At 37.2% G+C, this 22,687-nt stretch overlaps 1 protein-coding gene across 2 annotated transcripts; it reads right to left on the bottom strand.

Annotated features, from left to right (window-relative positions):
* Positions 1–1,974: 1,974 nt before the first annotated feature.
* Positions 1,975–6,846, bottom strand: LOC107814808 (cytokinin riboside 5'-monophosphate phosphoribohydrolase LOG7-like). Of its 2 annotated transcripts, none has more exons than XM_016640277.2 (7): positions 6,191–6,393; positions 5,469–5,566; positions 4,687–4,717; positions 4,478–4,577; positions 4,190–4,260; positions 2,821–2,964; positions 1,975–2,440 (listed from the first exon to the last, which is right to left on the bottom strand). In XM_016640277.2, exons 1-7 carry the CDS (start codon positions 6,197–6,199, stop codon positions 2,342–2,344), a joined length of 552 nt encoding a protein of 183 aa, XP_016495763.1. In that variant the 5' UTR covers positions 6,200–6,393; the 3' UTR covers positions 1,975–2,341. The 2 variants fall into 2 exon arrangements, with proteins under 2 accessions (XP_016495763.1, XP_016495755.1); XM_016640269.2 differs by lacking the exon at positions 6,191–6,393 and adding an exon at positions 6,588–6,846 and having other exon boundaries at positions 1,979–2,440.
* Positions 6,847–22,687: the final 15,841 nt, after the last annotated feature.

Here is a 22,687-nt window from a genome sequence, read left to right as displayed (position 1 = left end):
TTTCTCGGTTATCGAAACATAATATGTATGCACCAATTTTTGCATCACTTCACAAGTTATATGCACTATTCTAGTTTCTAGCTCCTCTCTTCTGGTGGGCCAATATATCTTATCCAAAAATGGGAGAGACGAGGGAATATATGCTAGGAGTAGTATATAACTTTTCTCTTTCATTGTGGGTTTGTTGACACGTTCCAGCACATAACAACTGACTATGCTAATCTTAGTTACTTATTAGATGTAATTCTTTAATATATCCCTAACACATGACATCGCCATATATATTAGCCAATTATGTATGACCTCATAATTCTAAGAAGACCTGGTCAACAAAACCACTTGTTTAAGAATATTTTTTGAGAAAAAACGATAACTAAGATGCTTCTATTGTTTAACCAGATTTCTATTTGAAGATTCCACTTGGCTATAGACTCCTCCATCCACATGATTTGGAGCCATTATTGCATCGACGTGGTTTTCAACAAATTGCCTTATAACTAATCAAGATAATCATATAATTATTTTCCAAGTGTTTCATGAATCAGTAGCAAATTATGATGGTATCATTAACATTTAATAATAAATTAATATCAAACATACAATTTGGTGTTGCTCGCTTTTCCTGTTTTGTTTTAATTATTGAAATAGATTGTATTATTTGTCCTTTGTAATCAAAGGAACATATCGACCTAAAGGAACATTCAGTACTTAATACATGCTCTTGGTAGGTTTTATTAATAACCGAAATTATTAATGATTCAATCTGCTTTAAAATAAATAAGCAAAAATTCATGAAAGGAGCATTAAAAGAAAGGAGCATTGAGATTTGTTTTCAATACCTTACATACTGATGACTTGTGAACCTAGATTATAAGGGTATATCACGTGAAATATTCCAGAGTTTACGCAGAGCACAAATGGGAAATGCAAAATATTATTAGTTTATATACACCGTATAAAGGATTTAAATTAAATTCTTAGTATCAAAAGAAAACAGGACTCTTTATATATTGATTTCCTTTTTCTCTCAAAGACTGTTAGGTAGACACAAAGTTAAAAAGGGTTCTAAGGACTTCTGTAATTTTGAGGCGACCAAAGAGCATGTTATGCTAATATTACATTCAGACGTTTCTGAATTTAAATTCATGTGAATGACACATTGACTATTATCTAAATTATGTCACATAAATTATTATCGTTATAAATCTAATCAAGAGGTTGTGAGTTCGAGTCACCCCAAGAGCAAGGTGGGTCGTTCTTGGAGGGAGGGAGCCGAGGGTCTATCGAAAACAACCTCTCTATCCACAGGGTGGGAGTAAGGTCTGCATACACACTACCCTCCTCACACCCCACTAGTGGGATTATAATGGGTTGTTGTTGTTGTTGTTGTATAAATCTAAAATAACATTGTAATAAATTATAAAAATAAATCTTCCCAACAGTAAGAGAAGTGCATTTGGGATGGATAGATATCAAGGGCTCTCTCTGTCTATTTTTTCAACTTCATATTTTAGAACCATAGAAAGATAAAAAAAAATATCATCTCCTTATTTTATCTCATTCAATGTCAAGTTTTCCTGATTCAGATTACGCACCAGTTGAGAAGAGTTTAACCAATTCAAGCTTGATTCTATAGACGTGGATATTACAACAAATATGCTTTTTCTCCAGATTAATTTATCAATTTGTTGTGTTATATATGTAATGTATTTGACACTTTTTTAGAACTTTTTCTCGTAAGTGATAGTGTCAAACAACGGATAGAAAATAACCACAAACTATGGGTGTTTGAGTGAACCATAATCTTTTCTACAAAATGCTTACATTAATGAATACACTGTTGTGATATTACTTATAGTAAATCCAGTTACTAAATTATAGAACTGGTTGTTATAGGTTTGTTCGCAATATATCTGAGTCGAATATTTCATGTTCGAATTCAAGATTTATTATGCAAAATAAAAAGGAAGAAAGAGTGCAAGGTCAATGTTCACACATTTTTAAGTAGGAACACCAATGGCTTTACAATAATAAAGGTAATACAAGTAAACAGACAAAAGCATAATGCCTGAACAAAATGGATCTTTACAGATCCACAAAAACTGTTACTTAAAAAAGCATAATGCTTGAACAAAATGGAATTTATAGATCCACAAAAACTGATATTTTCTTCTTTTTTTCTCTCGGATATGTGTATATATATTAGAACTACTAAGTCATTTCTAATGGCATAAAAAAGAGAGCAGAGTTTCTTTACTGCAAAGACCTTTGGCAATGCACAAACTACTATGTATACTGGAATTTCTAAATCCCAAAGGAGCAAAAGAACAGAAACACATTTTTACGTAGGTACACTGGATTCGGGCGTATAATTATATCTCTGAATTTCATCCTCCCAAATCAATTTTGATATAATTTCATCCTTCTCTGGTACATGTTCCTGTAACAGGAGGAAGAAAAAAAAATTAAAAAGAAGACAAAAATGATACAGCACATATTTTCCTTTTTGAAGGAAGAAAACAAAGAAAAGAATGATGAAGAACCATGTCAACCGACATGAAGCTTAAAATATAAACAAAAGAATTAGCATTATTCAAGTGGTGTCTGATTTAAAGACATATTATAAATATTAAGAGAAGTTTCTAACAGTCTGAAACGCCTCAAGTGGGACATGCCATTTTACCATTGAAACGTGTACAAAGAACCTAAACGAGTTTTATATCTGTACTTGACAAATAACGTTTATTTTACAGCAAATATATTCATATATATATATATATATATATATATATATATATATATATATATATATATATATACCTCAAGTTCTCTGATCAACTCTTTAGCTGTTGGAGCAGACACGATTATGCGACGTGCAGTTGGAGATATAAAGCCTTCATCAACGGCCTTATCAATAAAAGACAATAAGGAATTGTAGTAACCTTCAACATTTAACAACCCCACCTGCATAATTAGATTTAGATTCGATTAGTAGTTAAATAAGTAACTATATAAATGATCAAACAGCCTTCTTTGGACCACAAAAGGGCAGCCCGGCGCATTAAGCTCCCACTATGCGCGGGATCCGGTGAAGTGCCGGACCACAAAAGTTTCTTTGGACCAACATTTTCAATATTCTAATGCTGAAGAAGCTCTTTTCTTGCCATTTAAAGAGGATCATGAAGCATGACGATAGTTAGAACGTGCAAATCTTGTATAATCTTTCCATGTGAACAAAAATTAAGGACCACGTGCTTCGATTCTTTTTCAAGTTTCATTATGATTTTGATACGAATTGTTGACTGGAATATAGAATCCCTGCAGGAAAAATACTTTAGGTATGCGAAGAAACTCTAAAATAAGGTTATGTCGTGAAAGAGGTAACACACAAAATGTCAAGACGTAGAATTTCTTGTGTTGGTCAGAGTATTATCAAGTTGCTAATTCAAATGTAAGAGCATAAGAGTTGAAATCATAAAAGTTAGAAATGTCCAAATGGAACGATTGTAGCCAAAAAATGTACAGAAAATGACTAGACGCTTATTGTGGAATAACAAAAGACCATTAGAGTCTTTGGAGTATGATGGCACTAAGGAATGATTTTAGTCAAAAGATAAAAGTTCAAGCTATGACCATCTTCACAAGAAAGATTTTATCAAGTCCTTGATTTCCTTTAAATTCAAAGGCACATTTTAGTGTCAAACTTTGCGTCATTAAATACTAATTTTTCATACTTATTACTTTGAGTATATGCTTAAAGGTGACTCCATATATGAGAATGTTTCATTTAGGCCTCAGTCAAGACCTACCACCATAATTTCAACATTAAATTGTTCAATCGATTTCATTTTCATGTATTTTGGTGCATATTTCTCTATGTAAAGTAATGCGAAAAGGATAGCAAATACAGACTACAACTCATAGAAGCCAACAGAAAGAATATGAAAGAAATAGAGTGGATCAATAAATTGTACAGATAGAGAAATAGCAACGACTATGCAATAGTGTAGGATTAGCTTCTAAATGGGCAAACCTACCTAGTAGGGATGCTCAAGGAGAAGAGAATAAAGATAGATTATGGATTATGGATTGGAAATATCGCTTGTAAGTAACTTTTGTCTGGTCGGGATCAATAAAAAATTTCTTTCACCTAAAAAAAGTAATGCGAATAGAAGTGCAGATGACTCACTGGTTTCTGGTGGATACCAAGCTGAGCCCATGTAATGACTTCAAGAAGTTCTTCAAGGGTACCATAACCACCTGAAAATGAGACAGCAGAACACCAATTTATTATAAAAATGAGATGACACTACAGTTTAGGACACGAATCTTACAAATAGTGTATTTTTTTAGGATTCGACACTATTTTTGGAGCATACGACAAAGTTGCGGTAATATTTTGGAGAATCTACGCAACATAAGTAATATGCTAATAGTAGCAATTACACATGGGAAAACACAATTTTTGATGATTTACCAGGAAGGGCAATGAAGGCATCAGCTTGCCGGGCCATCTCGGCCTTCCTTTGATGCATACCAGACACTGCTCTCACTTCTCCAATAGTTTCACCGGTTAACTGTTACAACATTCAGAACCATAAGTAGACACTTTAGCAGTGATTAAACATGAAATGAAACATAATAGAAAATGATTTCAGAGTTTCTTCTGAGTTATCTGAGTAGTACCTCTCTGGGCATAAGAGTCTTTGGAATCACTCTGCAATAGTACAACCATTTACATTATTAATAACATTCAAGATATAACAAACTGCTAAGCCGTTTTGTTGTGCTAAGAAATAAACTCTACACCATCCCTATTTTTGAAGATTTGGAAATGCTTCACTCAATGTCTAAAAGTCTCCAAAAGTTTAATCTCCCACGTATTGTTCTTTATTTTACTTGTCAATAACTGCCAAAAAGCTCTAGAACATGCAAGATACTTTTAGGAAAAGATTTACAAGAACACCATTTACGTGTTTGTAAGATGTTGTTCGGTATCATCTGAACAAAAAATAATTTGTTTGTTCAGAAAATGGCCCATTTGTGCGGCCAACTAAGGAGAGACACAACACTTCAATTATCAAAATATTTCAGCATTTGATCCCGTGATGTCTGCCTTTAGGCAGTACTCAAGAAGTCATCTCATTGAAAACTGAGAAACTTGCAAGGTCTTGAGATCTAACTTTAAAAAATTACTTAAATATGTAAAACAATCTTATACAGACAAGGTCCATTAGTAGAACCAATAAAAACATTTTTTGCCTAGTGTTAATGCGTATGCGCGAGAGAGAGGGGCGAGTACTCATTCACTTGTGCACACAATACAATTTTTTTTTACACTATCATTTTAATTTAACATATGTTAAAATGTTTTATGCCTTATTTTTTCTAGCAACTAATTATACAAGTGACGTAATAGTGTAAAAATTATACGATTAAATGAAGAGAAAGAGAGGTTGGTTAATTACCCAAGAACATGGCGGCCACCATCATGAACAGCCTGAGAAACAAGACCCATGAGACCAATGCTTCCACCTCCATACACTAAATCTATTCTTCTCTCCACCTTCCACAACGTAATAAAAACCATTTATTAGCACTTCTCAATCATCATATTAAAGCAAAAAAATAAAAACATATAATGACAGGCCACATCAACATATGAAACTACATTAGCATTATACTGTAGTACTCAATATTAAATCAGAAACTATAACTTCCCAGAAAACCAGTTCTAGACCAAAGAATTGTATATTAATCATATATTCCACATGCATGTGCATATTTAAATGCTCTAAAGAGGTTTAATTAGATCGAAATATTAAAGAAGAAAACAGAAGAAAGGGGTCATGATAACAAGATGGCACGTTCTGTTCCCCCATAAAAAGACAGTGGAATTTCTAAGGACTGAAACCATAAAAACTATAAGATCATGCAAGAACACTGCTTAACATACAGACAGCCTACAGCTAGCAATTATTTTAATTTATTTTTCCCCTCCATTCTTTCTTTCTCTTATGCCAAACAGAAAATAAACCCTAAAAATATTTCCTGCCTATTCTCCCAACAACAACATACCCACCTAGAAAGTTCGACAGGTGTTTGGGAAAAAAAATGTGAAAATAAATTAAACAAAAAGAATACAACAATAGAAACAAAAGACGACTTTTTAACATAAATCAACACTCACGGAAAACATCTATTTGAGTTTTGTTAAAAATGGAAAAGCATACTGTAAAAGAGGAACTCAAAGTTATAAAAATGGATTCTTTGATCTTTTAAACCGGTTAAAGATCGGGTGCAACAAAGAAAGTAAAAGCACAATATAAAAGTTGGAAAGGAAGAAGGGTTAAAAGTCATATTTTTTCCTTAAAAAGCACAAAACTTTCTGCTACGAGAAACAGAAAATTAAGAAAGAAAAAAAAGAGAGAATGGAAGGGCGTAAAAATCGTAGTTTTTCATGAAAAGCACAAAACTTTCTGCTTCTGAAAAACGAAAAAAATGGAAGGTCTTAAAAATCATAGCTTTTCATAAAAAGCACAAAAATAGAGGAAAACAATGGAGAAGAAAAAGGTTTAAATTCTTACCAGCTCTTTACCCAAGTCAATAGCAGCTTCTTGGTAGCTACTTTTCTTGCCAGAACTGCTTCCACAGAATACACAAATCCTCTTAAACTTTGATGTTCTCTCTTCCTCCATTCTTATTATTTTTTCCAGTCTTTTTATATATTTTCTTTCTCTCTCTCTATATATGTATATGTTTACGTGAATAATAATGACACCAAAAGTGAACAAGAGAAGAAGAAAGGATAGTGGGAAATGGGAATGAGAGCAGAAGAAGCTGCAATTTTCCTTTTTGGCCTTTGTAGGGAAAAAGGAGTACTACTTATAGGCACTTGTTCAGCTGAGCGCTCCATTATATTAGTAAAATATTTACTAGTTTTTCTTTTTGTCTTATTGGCTAAACATTTTGTAATATAGGAGTATATCTTACAAATTCTGCTACCCATTTTTTATTGCTTGCAAATCGTACATTCTCCTTATTTGTTGGACTATTTCATTTCTTGTTGGCTTCCTTATACTTTTTATTATTTTATTTTTTTGTTGGGTTCTTTATAAACAAAAAGTTTGGTGTAGAATGTAGATGCAATTGCTGCACTAGAATATTGAGTCCGTAATTTCCTCTTTCAGGAAAAAAACAAACATAATCGTTTCAACTGAAAAAATTAAAATTGTTAAGTTGCTTCCAGATATTCCAAACATAAATTCTTACACAGACCTTCGATTGTACTTGCAAAAGAGGTTATAACACAACGTTATGTGAAAAGGGTATTTATTTCACTGTGTTACGTCATATATTATCTAACGTAAAATAATATACTATAAATTTTCATTTAATTTGATGCTCCCACTTACCATTATGCTGTAATTCAACAATAAAAATGAAACATTGCACTATTAATCCAAATTTTATATCATAAATCAAATATTACACTTATTAGTTAATATTCATAAGCTTTTAATTAAAATTATTTTTTTTCGTCGAGACCAACCAGATGAGTACTTCCTCCATTCCATTTTAATTGCCGTTTTAGTTCTTTTCACGTCCATCAATAAAAATAATAAATACAATATACAGTTTACTAAATTACTCTTATTAAATGATTCTTGAGAATTGAGTAATATTAAAAAGCCCCACTTGTGGGATTATACTGGGTTGTTGTTATTGTTAATAAAATAAAAAAGAACTATTACTTCTTTAATATTAAGAGTATAGTTAGAAACAATAAATAAATTTAATTCTGAAAATCTAAAGTGACAACTATTTTGAGATAAATTTTTTGAGCTAAATCGACAATTAAAATGAGACGGATGAAGTATAATTCTAAAACATGTATATTCCTTGAATATTATATATACAATCATTATCTCCTTTCTTAAATGATTAACAAGCCATAAGTTAGGAACCCAAAGTGAAGAAAGCTTACTTAAAAAAGTTGTTAGTGTTGGATTATAGGTTGTGGGTCGTTCCATGTGGGCTGACCCGACCCAGTTAAGAGAGATAAGTGAGAGAGCTTAAGGGAAGTTACCACTAAATCACAAACTTTTACTAAAGTAAACGTGCAAAAAGGGAGTGGTGGGTTATCTTTCTTAACCGCTATTACTCTGTCTATTTATGTTAAAACTCAGAACTTTTTGAAGCGTTGTATTTTTCTCTCTGACTAATTATTTCTATACGAAAAATACACACAAGTTAGGACATTTAATTGGTGAAAGATTAACTTTGTTTCCTAGTGATTCAAAGGTTGATTTGGGGTAATTCTTTTGGTGGTGAGTTCAACGGCTTCTGGTGCGTCAATAAGGTACAAACCTCATTGTTCTCGCCCCTCGTTATTATCTAACATTGGTATCAGAGCGGTGATCGTGTGTTCTGTCAAGATGAATGCACATTGATACTGTATTTGTTTTTTCGAGTTTCTGTGTCGTTTGCTATACTTTCACTGTTATCTTTCAGATGAATTTGATATAAATAACAAGTTTGTGGCGTGAAAGAGAACCCACAAACAAATAACATTGAATATGAAATAGAAGCCTAACTTTCTTGACCCATGCGCCTCTAGTATGTAAAAGTGAGACTATTATGTGTTAATGCAATTTGGCCCATAAGAATAAGTCACTGCTAAAATATTTTCTTTATCTATTATCTCAATGAAGAATGATTATCTTGGTTTCTTTACTTGCAAAAATAAATACAGTGAAATCTTTCATGTTTTGATTATTTACATGATATTCAGACTTGAAAAGTGAATATTTCATATAACTTTTTGTTAGTTGGAAACCATGTAGTAATAATTATATCCATTAGGCAAAGTAAATTACTGATCTGCCTAATAAATGTTTGAATCATTAACAAGGACAGTGAAATATATATGTGAATGACATTTTGTCCAAGTATTAGGAAAATTTGGTTCCTAGTATTTTTATGTATGTTTTCCATAAGAAATTTATGCCACATCGATTTTCATACATATAGATGTATTTCTTTTCCCGGATATCTTTTTGGTATTCATTACAAGATAAAGACGATTCAATGTGCTAAGACTATGAATCTAAATTATTAATGAATTGGTCTTAGTACAGATTTTTTTTTTTAGTAAAATTGTTCAACCCTATCCCTTACATTGATATACTTCTACTAGTTATTGTGACATATGTTTTCACATTGAGTGGTTGTAACCATTCTTATTATTTCCTTGGTCCTATTTCAAATATGGCTGAACATGGTCAAGTTCAAATTACTCCAAGTAGGAGTTCTCGAAATCAAGGAAGGGGATAACGTAGAAGGATACATCGTCGCAGGACTTATTTCTGTAATGATTTACACTCGGAGCCTGAAGTAATCAGAAATGTTCCAAGAGCGAGGCAAAATAAGTTAAGGAATCAGAGGGCGAGCGAAGGGAAGGAGAAACAAAATTTAGGGAGTTTAATAAAGTTAAAATGGGCTCTGATGCTTCCATTCCTGAACATGTACATCCTTTTCAATTAAAAAGACCTGAATTGGCTAATTACATAGAAATTAATGATTGGAAAGTATTAGATATTTTAGCGAACTCTTTTCGAGAGCCTTAGGATGAAATGTTAACTGAGATTTATCATGATAATTGGCCTAGTGCACCTTTTAGCGTATATAGGCAAGAGTTAGTATTCGATTGGTACATGGATGTCCTAGAAAATATGTAAATTGTTATTATATGTTTTATATTAATAAAATTTAAATTATGTTATTTGTCTCACTAGTTACATATATTATTTATTATTTTATCTTGTAATGGATTGAGACTTGAAATAAAGTACACACTAAAAAGTAATTTTAATATTAATTAAAATATTTAGATATAGATGATAAATGAAAACGTAGTGACCTTTCGATTCTATACTAAATATAAAATAATACTATAATTAATTTGCTTGAGTGTGTAATCATATGCATAAATTGACTGCAGTATATATATTGATGAGTTAAACTTGTAATATTGTCTCTAATAACAAATATGGCATTGAAAAGTATCATTGCTGACTTGAATAAGGGTGACAAATTGAATGGTGAAAATTACGACATCTGGAGTCATAAAATGTGGTATGTACTCGAATAGCAAGATGCTCTTGAAAGTATTAACCATGTTATGAGTCACCTTGTAACGATGCGGTCGGTCGTTTTGAGTGTATTAGCCCTGATCCCCTATTTATTGCATCCTCTGTATTATATTGTAGTTACGTGATTTGACGGGATGCTTGGTTTCGGGGTCAGAAAAGTTTCGGAGTGAAATGGGACACATAGTCCCTAAGTTGGAGACTTAACTTGTTAGAGTTGACCGTAGTTTGACTTTGGTGGAGAAGACTCTGAAATAGAGTTTTGATGGTTCTAATAGATCTGAATGGTGATTTTAGACTTAGGAGCGCGACTGGATGTGGATTTGGACACCTGTAGGTCGTTTCGGCGTGTTTCAGCGAAGTTAGGAAAATTGAGGTTTGGAAGGTTTGACCGGGAGTTGACTTTATTGATATCGAGATCAAATTTCGATTTCAAAAGTTGAAATAGGTCCATAATATCATTTATGACTTGTGTGCAAAATTTGATGTCAAGCAGAGTTGTTTTGGTATGAATCGGCAATAGTTTTGGATTTCGGACGTTCATAAGTTCTTAGGGCTTGAATCAATGCGCGATTCGTGATTCTACTGTTGTTTGATATGATTTGACGCCTCAAACACATTTGTATGATGTTTTAGGAATTGTTAATATGCTTGGTTGAGGTCCCGGGGTCCTCGTGTGTAATTCGGACCATGTTCAGCTTATTTCGGATCATTGGGGAATAGCTGAAGTGCTGGTTTTTCTCAGTTCTTGTTATCTTCCAAGCGTTCGCGAAGGTGTTCTCGCGTTCGCGAAGGTGTTCTCGCGTTCGCGTAGAGTATTATGAGATTGCTGGAAGTTTACCCTTCGCGTTCGCGAAGAAGGCCACGCGTTCGCGAAGGGAAAGGAGCTTGTGCACTGCGATCGCGGACTGGGATCCCCTTTCGCGAAGAGGAAAGGCAGTCTGAGGTGGGGACTCTCGCGTTGGTCTATGCGTTCGTGAGAAGGGCTTCGCGATCGTGAAGCTTTAGAACTTTTGTCACCGTGTTTGCAAGTGGATCCTCGCATTCGCGTAAAAGGAAATCTGGGCAGTAATATTTTTTTGCTTCGCGAATGCAAGGCATTTTCCGCGTTCGTGAAGAAGGAATAGCTGGACAGCAGAACTTAAGTTTGAAATCGAGGGTTTATTTCATAATTCATATTTTGGAATTAGAGTGCTCGGTTTGAGGCGAAACTCCGAGGGATTTTCAGAGAGATCATTGGGGTAAGAATTTCTAACTCGATTTTGGTTAAATTACTCGAATCTATCATTGTTTTTATCATGTAATTAGGGATTGGAGTTGAAAAAATTAGGAAAAAGTGGTAGAACTCCTTAGACTAAGTTTTTGGGTTTTGAAAGGTGAAATGAGGTCGGATTTGAATAATTCTTGTATGGTTGGACTCGATATCGAATGGGTGTTCGGTTTTCGTAATTTTGATCGGGTTCTGAGGCGCGGGCCCGGGGTGACTTTTTGGGGGGGGTGACGTTTTGGGCGATTTTTTAATTCTTTGCAAAGATCGTAATTTCATTGTTTGAATTAGTTTCCTATAGTTATAATAATAGTGTGAAATTTTTTCGGCTAGATTCGAGCCGTTCGGTGTTGGAAAATTGAGGGAAAGGCCTTCTAGTTGATTGAATTAGCGTGGTTTGAGGTAACTGTCTTGTCTAACCTTGTGTGGGGGAATTACCCCTTAGGATTTGGTATTGTTGTGATAATTGTGATATGTGAAAGCCGTGTACGCAAGGTGATGAGTGTGTACACGGGCTAAATGTTGAAATTTTTTATTTTTAGCTATGTAGTTTCCTTCAATGCATTAATTGAATTACTTTAACATGTTATAGTCATCATAATTAGTCTAATTTCACATGTCTACTTGTCCTATCTCTTATTTTCTAATTGCTCTACTTGTTTAGTTGAAATTCTTGTTTCCTTATCCCGTATTCACTATTTAATTGTTGAATTCTTACTTGAAATTGCTACTCCTCGGAATATCTTATTGTTGAAATTGGTATTGAGTTATAAATGCCGTGATTCCTATTGAGACAAAGTGTTAGGTTGTGAAATATCATTCTATTGAGTTATTCTTACGGTTATTATTGTTGAGACTTTATGTATATTGTGGTTGAGCCGTGGGCTCTTTATTGTGGAATTCTGTTATTGTTTGGTTTCTCTGGCAAATTGTGATATTGGGCACTTGAGGTGCGATTTGTGATACGTTGTGATGTTGATACGCATGTGATGCTATAAGGTCTGAGTGTTGAAACACATACGGTGAGATAAGATGGTCTTGATACGCGTGGCTAGTAGGGGAACTACTAGAAGCCATGCGGTGTGATAAGGTGAGCTAAAATGCGGGATGCTATTTCGAGAAAAATAATTTTCAAAACTAAATGTAAAGGCTCCTGCGGTGATATAAGGAAAGACTGTGAGTTACTTGTATGATTTGGGACTACGAGGCGGTACCTCAGTAGTGGCCCTTGTTGATCTTTCTCTATTTGCTATAATTGTCTTGGTTGTTTGTTTCCTTAACATGTTAATCCTTGTTTCCTTCCGTGTGGTATTAACTGCCTTGATTCTGTGTTGTTAAATTTTGGTAAATTCCTTATTGTTTCATTTTCATTGTCATTATCATTATATCGTTATATCTTTCGTCTTGTTTATTATTATCTCCAGTAGGGCCTTGACCTGACCTCGCCACTACTCTACTGAGGTTAGGTTTGGTACTTACTGGGTACCATTGTGGTGTACCCATGCTACACTTCTATACATCTTTTTGTACAGATCCAGGTACTTTCTATCAGTGCCGACACTAGTGAGCTGAGTTTACTTTGGAGACTTCAAGGCATACCCGCCCGCGTCCGCATGCCTCGGAGTCCCTTTCTATCCCGTTCTCCTTATTTCATTGCCCTATTATAGATAGTGATGTATAGGATTTACTCAGTACTGTTACATAGAGTTTGTGACTTATATTTCACCAGGTTTTGGGAGTTGTACATATTGAGTTACAGATTTTATTTATGTAGTTCCTGAAGTTTTGAGACTCTAAATTATTATTTTACTTATTCCGCATGTTGTTAAGACTAGGTACCGTCACGATATCCTACGGAGGAAATTTGAGGTCGTGACATACCCAGAGGAGGGTAACACTGTCCAACACAAGAGGGATCTGGAAACTTATAATATTTGGAAAAAGAAAGATTCTACTACACGTGGAATTATTGTAAGTTCGGTTGCTGATGATCTCATCCACGAATGTGAGCAATATCCTACTTCTCAAGCCATGTGGGCACATTTTATAGAGGCATATGGGGGTACAACTATGACTCGCCTTCGACAGCTGACAATCAAGTTTGACACATACAAAAAGCATCATGATCACAATGCCAAGCAACATCTAAGGGTGATGTCAAATATGATTGCTTAACTCAAAAGTGCTGGCCATGTTCTCTCTGATGAGAAGCGGGTTTAGGCAGTGATTCAGTCTCTTCCCAATATTTGGGAACATCTGAAGGTTAACTTGACCCACAATGATAATATCAAAACTTTTGCTGATGTTGCCCGTTATGTGGAGCTTGAATACGAGCGGCTTGGTGCTACTAAAGATGTACCTAATGCCTTTGTGGCAGAATCAAGTGGTACAAAGAGATCAAGCTTTAAGCGCAAGAGAAATTCGAAAAATGACAGAAAGGGTAAGGTGACCGGAGAAGGATCCTCCAAGAAAATAAACAAGCCAAATTCCAACAAAGGATAACAGTTCTATAAGAAGAAAGACAAGAGTAAGATGAAGTGCTACAATTATCAAGTTCCAGGCATTTTGCTCGTGAGTGCACTGAGCCAAAAAAGGTAGCATTTCAAAACACATCTCTAAGTGCTATATATGTTTCTAGCACTATTTTACTAACTAAATCTTATCATGTGTGGATTGTAGACTCAGGGGTCACCGACTATGTGAGCCGTGATAGAGAAGCATTTATAGAGTTTCGTCAAGTTTCACCTGGATCAAGGCATGCATATGTGGGAAATAATGCAAAGTTTGAAGTCAAAGGGATAGGCACTTGCAGAATGGACATGCATGTTGACCTATCTTTGATGTTGCATGACGTCCTATATGTTCCAGAGATTCGACAAAACTTAGTGTCTGTGTCTGTTCTTCTAGATTTGGATTTCAATTTGAACTTTAGTCGCGATGGTCTTAGAATTACGTACAATGTTGTTTATGGTTTTGGACATTGTTATGATGGTTTTATTGTATTATATTATAATCCTTCTACGTATAACTATTATGTTGACCGTTCTGTTGTGGCATGTTGTTCTAGTAATAATGATGTTGATGGTATTACATGGCATACAAGATTATGTCACATAGGGCAGGATCGAATGAATAGATTGGCTAAGGAAGGGCATTTGGGTTCTTTCTCTAAAATTGAAATGCCAACTTGTGAAAATTGTCTTACCAGAAAGATTACACGTAAACCATTTGGAAATGCTAAGAGAGCTGATTTTCAATTGCAATTAATCCATTCAGATATCTGTGGTCCAATGAATGTAAGGGCTAGGTCTGGTGCTTTATATTTCATTATGTTCATTGATGATTTCACGCGCTTTGGTTATGTCCTTTTGATTTCTCATAAATCTGAAGCACTTGAATGTTTTAAGAAATATTTGAATGAAGTTGAGAATCAATTAGACAAAAGAATTGAGACCTTAAGAACCGATAAAGGGCGTGAATATCTTTCAAAAGAATTTAAGTATTGTGTAATGAAAAGGGCATCACTAGACAGTTAACTATTCCTTACATACCTCAACAAAATGGTGTAACAGAAAGGAGGAATAGAACACTATTGAACATGATAAGGTCCATGATGGCGCAGACAAATTTACCTATCTCTTTTTCGGGAGATGCGTTATTGACTGCAGCCTACATAGTGAACAAAGTGCCTTCTAAATCGATTTCTTCCACTCCTTATGATCTATGGATTGGTCTAAACCAAACTTAAAAGATTTACGACCTTAGGGTTGTGCTGCATATGTAAAAGATTCTTTTAGCAAGTTTGGTAAATTAGATCCAAAAGGTAAGAAATATATCTTTATAAGATATGCAAATTACTCCAAAGGGTATGTGTTCATTGGTAAATTAGAGCATGGACGTGTTGCTCAGATTGAATCACGAGATGTCACATTTCTGGAAAATAATTTTCCAAAGAAGGGCGAGGTAAAGAATGGAGAGCCTCTTTATGAAATGTTGAACTCAGATAGTTAGCAAATGTCTTCCGACACAATTGATAATCAAATCGATCAAGATCTTGTTCTTGATCCGAGTGGGATTGGGAGTTCTCAATCCCAAAATCCTTCTGACAAATCCAAATTTCAACTACGAAAGAGCACCAGGAAAAATATACTGAAACATACTTATGAGATTAAAGATTATGTTTTCTTGGTATCTCCCACATAAATGGATGGGCCAAAGTAAGTGACTGAGGCATTATCGAACCCTGGAAAAGATGAGTGGATGAAAGCAATGAAAGAAGAATTAGAATCCATGAAAACCAATAAAGTATGGGATCTAGTGACCTTCCGCCTGGGCGTATAGCCATTGGGAACAAAATGGGTTCTCAAAGTTAAACGCAAAGCTGATGGGTCAATAGAAAGATACAAGGAAGGATTGGTGGCAAAAGGCTTTACTAAAAAAGATGGAATAGATTTTGAGGAAACATTTTCACCAGTTATGAAATTTACCTCAATTCGCTTACTTTTGGCTATTGTTGCACGTTTGGATTTGGAATTACATCAAATGGATATGAAGACAGCTTTTCTCAAAGGAGAACTAAATGAAGAAATCTACATGGAACAAACTGTAGGCTTCATGTTTAAAGGCCAAGAAAAGAAGGTCTGTAAATGTAACGACCCGGCCGGTCATTTTGAGAAAATTAGCCCCGAACCTATATTTACTGTTCCTTCTAATTTATTTTTGGGTTTTGTGACTTGCCGGAAGGATTTGTTTTTGGTTTCGGAGCAAAATGAGTCACATAGTCCCTAAAATAGAGGTTTAAGTCATAGGAATTGACCGTAATTCGAATTGTATAAAGACAACTCCAAAATAAAGTTTTGACGGTTCCTATAGCTCCGTAGAGTGATTTTGGTCTTAGTAGCGTGTTCGGATGCTGAATTGGAGGTCCGTAGGTCATTTTAGTGCTAATTGGCGAAAGTTGGAAAAAGGATGATTTTTGAGAAGTTTAACTGGGAGTGGACTTTTTAGTATCGAGGTTGGATTCCTATTCCAAAAGTTGGAATAGGTCCGTAATGTCAATTATGACCTATTTACAAAATTTGAAGTCAACCAGACTTGATTTGATAGGTTTTGGCGTCGGATGTAGAAGTTTGAAACTTTGAAGTTCATTAGGCTTGAACCGATGTGTAATTCATGTTTTTAGCGTTGTTTGATGTGATTTAAAGGCTTGACTAAGTTCGTGTAATGTTTTAGGACTAGTTGGTATATTTGGTTGAGGTCCCGAGGGCCTCGAGTGAGTTTCGGATGGTTAACGGATCATTTTTGGACTTAGAAGATTTTCTTGTGCTGGGCTGGTTCTAGTGTAATCACACATGCGCAAGGTTGACCGCATATGCGAACCCGGAGGTGCAAGCTATGGGGGGCACGTGCAGAGCTAGAGGAGTTAGCCAGTGGTCGCAGGTGCGGTGTGTGGGCCGCAGAAGCAGAGTCGCTTCTGCGGGGGATCGATCACAGAAGCTAGTGAGTGCTTGGGGAGGCTTTCGCAGAAGCGGACGAGGGATCGTAGAAGCGCATCCGCAGATGCGGAGATTTGCGCACAGGTGCGAAACTTGGGGATTTAAGTGAACTCCGCAGATGCGGAGACTTCACCGCAGAAGCGGAATTTGGTCCGCAAAAGCGGAAAGCCTGGGCAGATTCTTTAAATTCAAGGGCTCAGGATTTTTATCATTTGTTGGATATTTGAGCTCGTGTTTGGCGATTTTTGAGAGCATTTTTGAGGGATTTATTGAGATAAGTCCCTTATGCTTATTTTTGATCAATAATCTTGTTTCCCCATTGATTTTTCCACCTAGATTATGTGTGTTTAAGGTGGAATGTGGCAGTTTGAGTCTAGGGATTTGAAGAGTGTAATTTGGGGATTTGAGTGGCGACTTGGTGTCGTATTTTTATAATTTTGGTATGGGTAAACTCGTGGTTGAATGTATGTTCGTATTTTGCGACTTTGATCCAATTCCGAGACGTGGGCCCAGGTCGACTTTTTAGGGCGATTTTTTGATTACTTGCTAAAGTCATAGATTTTATGTTTTAAATTAGATTCTTGTAATTGTATTCATGTTGTGAAATTTCTTTAGGCTAGATTTGGTCTATTTAGAGTCGAAAAATCAAGGGAAAGGCATTCTTATCGATTGATTGAGCGACATTTGAGGTAAATGACTTGTCTAAATTTGTGTGGGGGAAATCCCCTTAGGATTTGGTACTGTCATAACAATTTGTTATATGTGAGCGCCGTGTACGCGAGGTGACGAATGCATACACGGGCTGATTATGAAAAATTTGGTTCTTGCTGATTCGTCATCTTTTAAAATATATTATTGTCTTCTTTTTAAATACATTAACTGAGTTGCCTTAACATATGTCGTGATCATGTTTAGTCTAGCATCGCATGTCTACGTACCTTAATCCTTACTTGCAATTTGTGCAACATGCTTAGTTGAATTACCTGCTTTTCTTGATTTGAATTCAATCTTTAACTGTAAAATTCTTGCTGAAAATTTATGTTTTCCTTCGATTACCTACTGCTTATTTACTTTGGGACTACGAGGCGGTTCCTCGGGAGATTCTCATGTACTGCATATTTACTTTGGGAATACGAGGCATTTACTCAAGAGATCCAATTGTACTGCATATTTACTTTTGGACTACGAGGCGTTTACTCGGGAGACCCCATGTACTGCATATTTACTTTGGGACTACGAGGCGTTTACTCTAGAGATCCCTCTGTACTGCATATTTATTTTGGGACTACGAGGCGTTTACTCGGGATATCCTCTATACTGCATATTTACTTTGGGACTACGAGGCAGTTCCTCGGGAGATCCTCATGTACTGCATCTTTATATTTGGGACTACGAGGCAGTACCTCGGGAGTGCCCCTACTGTGTGCCTCTATTTATTGTGCTGATATTTTCTGAAACTTTTTATTGTTTAAATTCTTAGTCATTTCAAAATATTATTATATTTTCTGCCTTACTTTTCTTTTAAACCAGTAGGGCCCTGACCTGACCTCGTCACTACTCTACCGAGGTTAGGCTTGGCACTTACTGGGTACCGTTGTGGTGTACTCATACTACACTCTGTACATCCTTTTGTGCAGATCCAGGTTCTTCCCACCAGACTAGATACTAGTGAGTTGGACTGCACGTGGAGACTTCAAGGTATATCTACCAACGTCTGCATACCTCAGAGTCCCTCTCTATCCTTATTATCTTATTTCCCTAATTCTCCTTAGACTTGATGTATAGAGATACTTAGTATTTCTATTAGAAGCTTGTGACTTGTTTCCACAAGGTTTTGGGAGTTGTAATTATTGAATTGCAGTTTTATATTTATATATCATGAGTTGAGATTAGAGTTCAGTTCATTATTCATTGATTCCGCAAATTTGTAGGTTTACCTAGTCTTAGAGACTATGTGCCATCTCGACATTCTACGGAGGGAAAAATAGGATTGTGACAAGTTGGTATCAGAGCACTAGGTTCATAGGTGTTATGTGTCACAAGCAGGTTTAGTAGAGTCTCGTAGATCGGTACGGAGACATCTGTACTTATCTTCGGGAGTCTATGGAACTGTTAGGAAAAGTTTCACTTTCTTGATTTCCTTATGGTGAGAGATTTTGACTTCAGACTCTAAACTTTTGTCTTTCTATTCTCTCACATATGGTGAGGACACGTACAGCTGGATCGGATAACCAGTCACGCGTGCCCTCTGCTAGAGTCGCGAGAGGCCGGTGTCGGGGTAGAGGCCGAGGACGTCTACGTGGTGTAGCCAGAGCACCCGCACGAGCTACTATAGAGGAGCCACCAGTAGCTCCAGTTGGAGGAAAGTCACCTGAGATGCCTGTTACTGCACCATCCCTCCATGAGACTCTATCCCAGTTCTTAGCCATGTTCAGTATCTTGGCTCAGGCAGGATTGATACCTCTTGCTCCTGCCACATCTCAGACCGGGGGAGGAGCACAGACTCCAATCACCAGTACCCCAGAGCAACGGGTTCAGGTAGACCAGGATCTAGAGATCATACTGATACAGCCAGTAGCTCCAATTCAGCAAAAGGTCAGGGCAGCAGCTTTTGAAGTAGAGTAGCTCATGCTCGAGAGGTACAAGAAGTACCACCCACCTACTTTTAGTGGCTTGGCGTTAGAAGATGCCCAGGGTTTTCTTGAGGAGTGCCACCGTATCCTCCATACTATGGGTATGGTGGAGTCTAGTGGCATTTCTTTCACTATATTCCAGCTTAGAGGAGTGGCCTATCAGTGGTGGTGCGCATATGAGTTGGATAGTCTTGTTGAGGCAACTTCACTTACCTGGACTCAGTTCTCAAATATCTTCCTGAGGGAGTATGTTACTAGAGTCTCAGGGATGCTTGGCGCGCGGAGTTTGAGCATTTGCACCAGGGAGCTATGACCGTGTCAGAATATGCGGTCCAATTTAGTGACTTGGTCAGGCATGCACCAACCCGGGTCGCTACTATTCAAGAGCGGGTTCGTCGGTTCATTGAGGGGCTCAACCCCACTATCAAATTGAGCATGGCCCACGAGTTGGAGATGGATATTACATACCAGCAGGTAGTAGCGAATGCTAGGAGGTTGGAGGGTATACTGACTCAGGATAGAGAGGAAAGAGAGGCCAAGAGGTCTTAAGAGTCTAGCACTTACAGTGGTACTCGTGCCCCAACTGCAGCTCGTCAGGGCAGAGGTTATATGGGTCGCCCTGTTCATTCAGCACTTCCAGCCGCTAGCGGTGCTCCTGCCACTACTAGGCCACATGATCCTTATTATGCACCGCCAGTGTCTAGTGTGTCCAGTCGATCAGGCCCGAGCCAGTTGCAGTAGCCACGTCCTCCGAGAGCTTGTTTTGAGTGTAGAGACACTCGTCATTTGGTTAGGGATTGCCCCAAATTCAGGAGGGGTGCACCTCTACAGATTTCTGAGGCACCGCGTGCTCCACCGGGTCCTCAGGCTATGAGTACATCACCAGCTCCCTCCCCACCTGCATAGTCAGCTAGAGGTGGAGGTCGGATAGGTAGAGGTCGCCCTAGAGGGGAGGCCATGCCAGATATTACGCCTTTCCTGCTAGGACAGAGGCAGTTGCATCAAATTCTATTATCACAAGTACTATTCCAGTCTGTCATAGAGATGCATCAGTTTTATTTGATCCAGGCTCCACTTATTCCTATGTGTCATCTTATTTTGCTTCGTATTTGGGTGTATCCCGTGATTCTTTGAGTTCACCTCTTTATGTATCTATACCTGTGGGTGATTTCATTGTTGTTGACTATGTGTATCGGTTGTGTTTGATTGTTCTTAGTGGTTTTAAGACCAGAGCCGATTTATTATTGCTTAGTATGGTGGATTTCGATGTTATTTTGGGCATGGACTGGTTGTCGCCCTATCACACTATCCTTGATTGTCATTTTAAGACGATGACGTTGGCTATTCCAAGTCTACTACGACTAGAGTGGAGAGGTACCTTGGATCATGTTCCTAGAAGGGTTGTTTCATTTCTTAAATCTCAGTGGATGGTTGAGAAGGGGTGTGATGCGTATCTGGCCTATGTGAGAGATGTTAGTGTTAATACCCCTACTGTCGAGTTAATTTCGGTAGCGAGGGATTTTGAAGACGTATTTCTAGCAGATCTTCCGGGCATGCCGCCCGACAGAAATATTCACTTTGGCATTGATTTGTTACCGGGCACTCAGCCCATTTCTATTCCACCTTATCGTATGGCCCCAGCAGAGTTGAAAGAGTTAAAGGAACAGTTGCAAGAGTTGCTCTATAAGGGCTTTATTCGGCCCAGTGTGTCGCCATGGGGTGCTCCTGTCTTGTTTGTGAAGAAGAAGGATGGTTCTATACGAATGTGTATTGATTATCGCTAGTTAGACAAGGTTACTGTGAAGAACATGTATTGCCATGTATTGATGACCTATTTGATCAACTTCAGGGTGCCAAAGTGTTCTCTAAGATCGGCTTGCGTTCAGGCTATCATCAGTTGAAGATTCGGGAGCTAGATATCCCGAAGACTGCTTCCAAGACTCGGTATGGTCATTACGAGTTCCTTGTGATGTCTTTTGGGCTGACCAACACCCCAACAACATTCATGCACTTGATGAACAATGTATTTAAACCCTATCTGGACTCCTTCATCATTGTGTTTATTGACAATATTCTGGTGTATTCCCGGAGTCGGGAAGATCATGAACAACACCCGAGGACTGTGCTTCAGACTTTGAGAGAAAATAAGTTATATGCAAAATTTTCAAAGTGTGAATTCTGTCTTGATTCAGTGGGATTTTTGGGTCATATAGTTTCGTGCGAGGGGATCAAGGTAGATCCGAAGAAGATTGAGGCAGTGTAGAGTTGGTCCAGACCATCCTCAGCTATGGAGATTCGGAGTTTTCTTGGCTTGGCGGGGTATTATCGCCTATTTGTGGAGGATTTCTCTTCTATTGCCTCACCTATAACTAGATTGACCCAGAAGGGTGCTCCGTTCACGTGGATCGAGGAGTGTGAGGAGAGATTTCAAAAGATCAAGACTGCTTTGACTACAACTCCAGTATTGGTATTGCCTATAGGTTCAGGATCTTATACTGTGTATTGCGATGCATCACGTATTGGCCTCGACGCAGTGTTGATGCAAGACGGGAGGGTGATTGCCTATGTGTCCAGACAGTTAAAGGTACATGAGAAGAATTATCCTGTCTACGACCTTGAGTTAGTAGCTATTGTTCATGCCTTGAAGATTTGGCGGCATTATTTGTATGGTGTCTATTGTGAGGTTTATACCGATCACCGGAGTCTACAACATCTGTTTAAATAGAAGGATCTTAACTTGCGGCAACAGAGGTGGTTGGAGTTGCTTAAGGATTATGATATTTCCATTCTCTATCACCCTGGGAAGGCCAATGTAGTGGCTGATGCCTTAAGTCATAAAGCGGAGAGTTTGGGCAGCTTAGCATATTTACCGGTACTACAGAGGCCTTTAGCCTTGGATGTCCATGCCTTGACCAACCAGTTTGTTAGATTGGATGCTTCTGAGCCGAGCCGAGTTTTTGCTTGTGTGGTTTCTCAGTCTTCTCTTTATGATCGTATCAGAGAACGTCAGTATGATGACCCCCATCTGCTTGTCCTTAAGGACACGGTTCAACACGGTGATGCCAAGTAAGTCACTATTGGATATGACGATGTATTACGGATGCAGGGCAGGCTATGTGTGCCTAATGTAGATGTTTTGCG

The sequence above is a fragment of the Nicotiana tabacum genome, chromosome 24 (genome assembly GCF_000715075.1).
Source record: "Nicotiana tabacum cultivar K326 chromosome 24, ASM71507v2, whole genome shotgun sequence".
Taxonomy (NCBI): domain Eukaryota; kingdom Viridiplantae; phylum Streptophyta; class Magnoliopsida; order Solanales; family Solanaceae; genus Nicotiana; species Nicotiana tabacum.
This window is presented reverse-complemented; position numbering and strand designations above follow the sequence as displayed.

What these genes read in the sequence shown, in the direction of transcription:
- LOC107814808 (XM_016640269.2), bottom strand. Translation starts at nt 6,698, where the DNA reads ATGGAGGAAGAGAGAACATCAAAGTTTAAGAGGATTTGTGTATTCTGT. An exon ending in TGCCTTCATTGCCCTTCCTG is followed by an intron (nt 4,261 to 4,477) that starts GTAAATCATCAA and finishes TCTCATTTTCAG; the next exon opens with GTGGTTATGGTACCCTTGAA. An exon ending in TTGGTATCCACCAGAAACCA is followed by an intron (nt 2,965 to 4,189) that starts GTGAGTCATCTG and finishes CTAATTATGCAG; the next exon opens with GTGGGGTTGTTAAATGTTGA.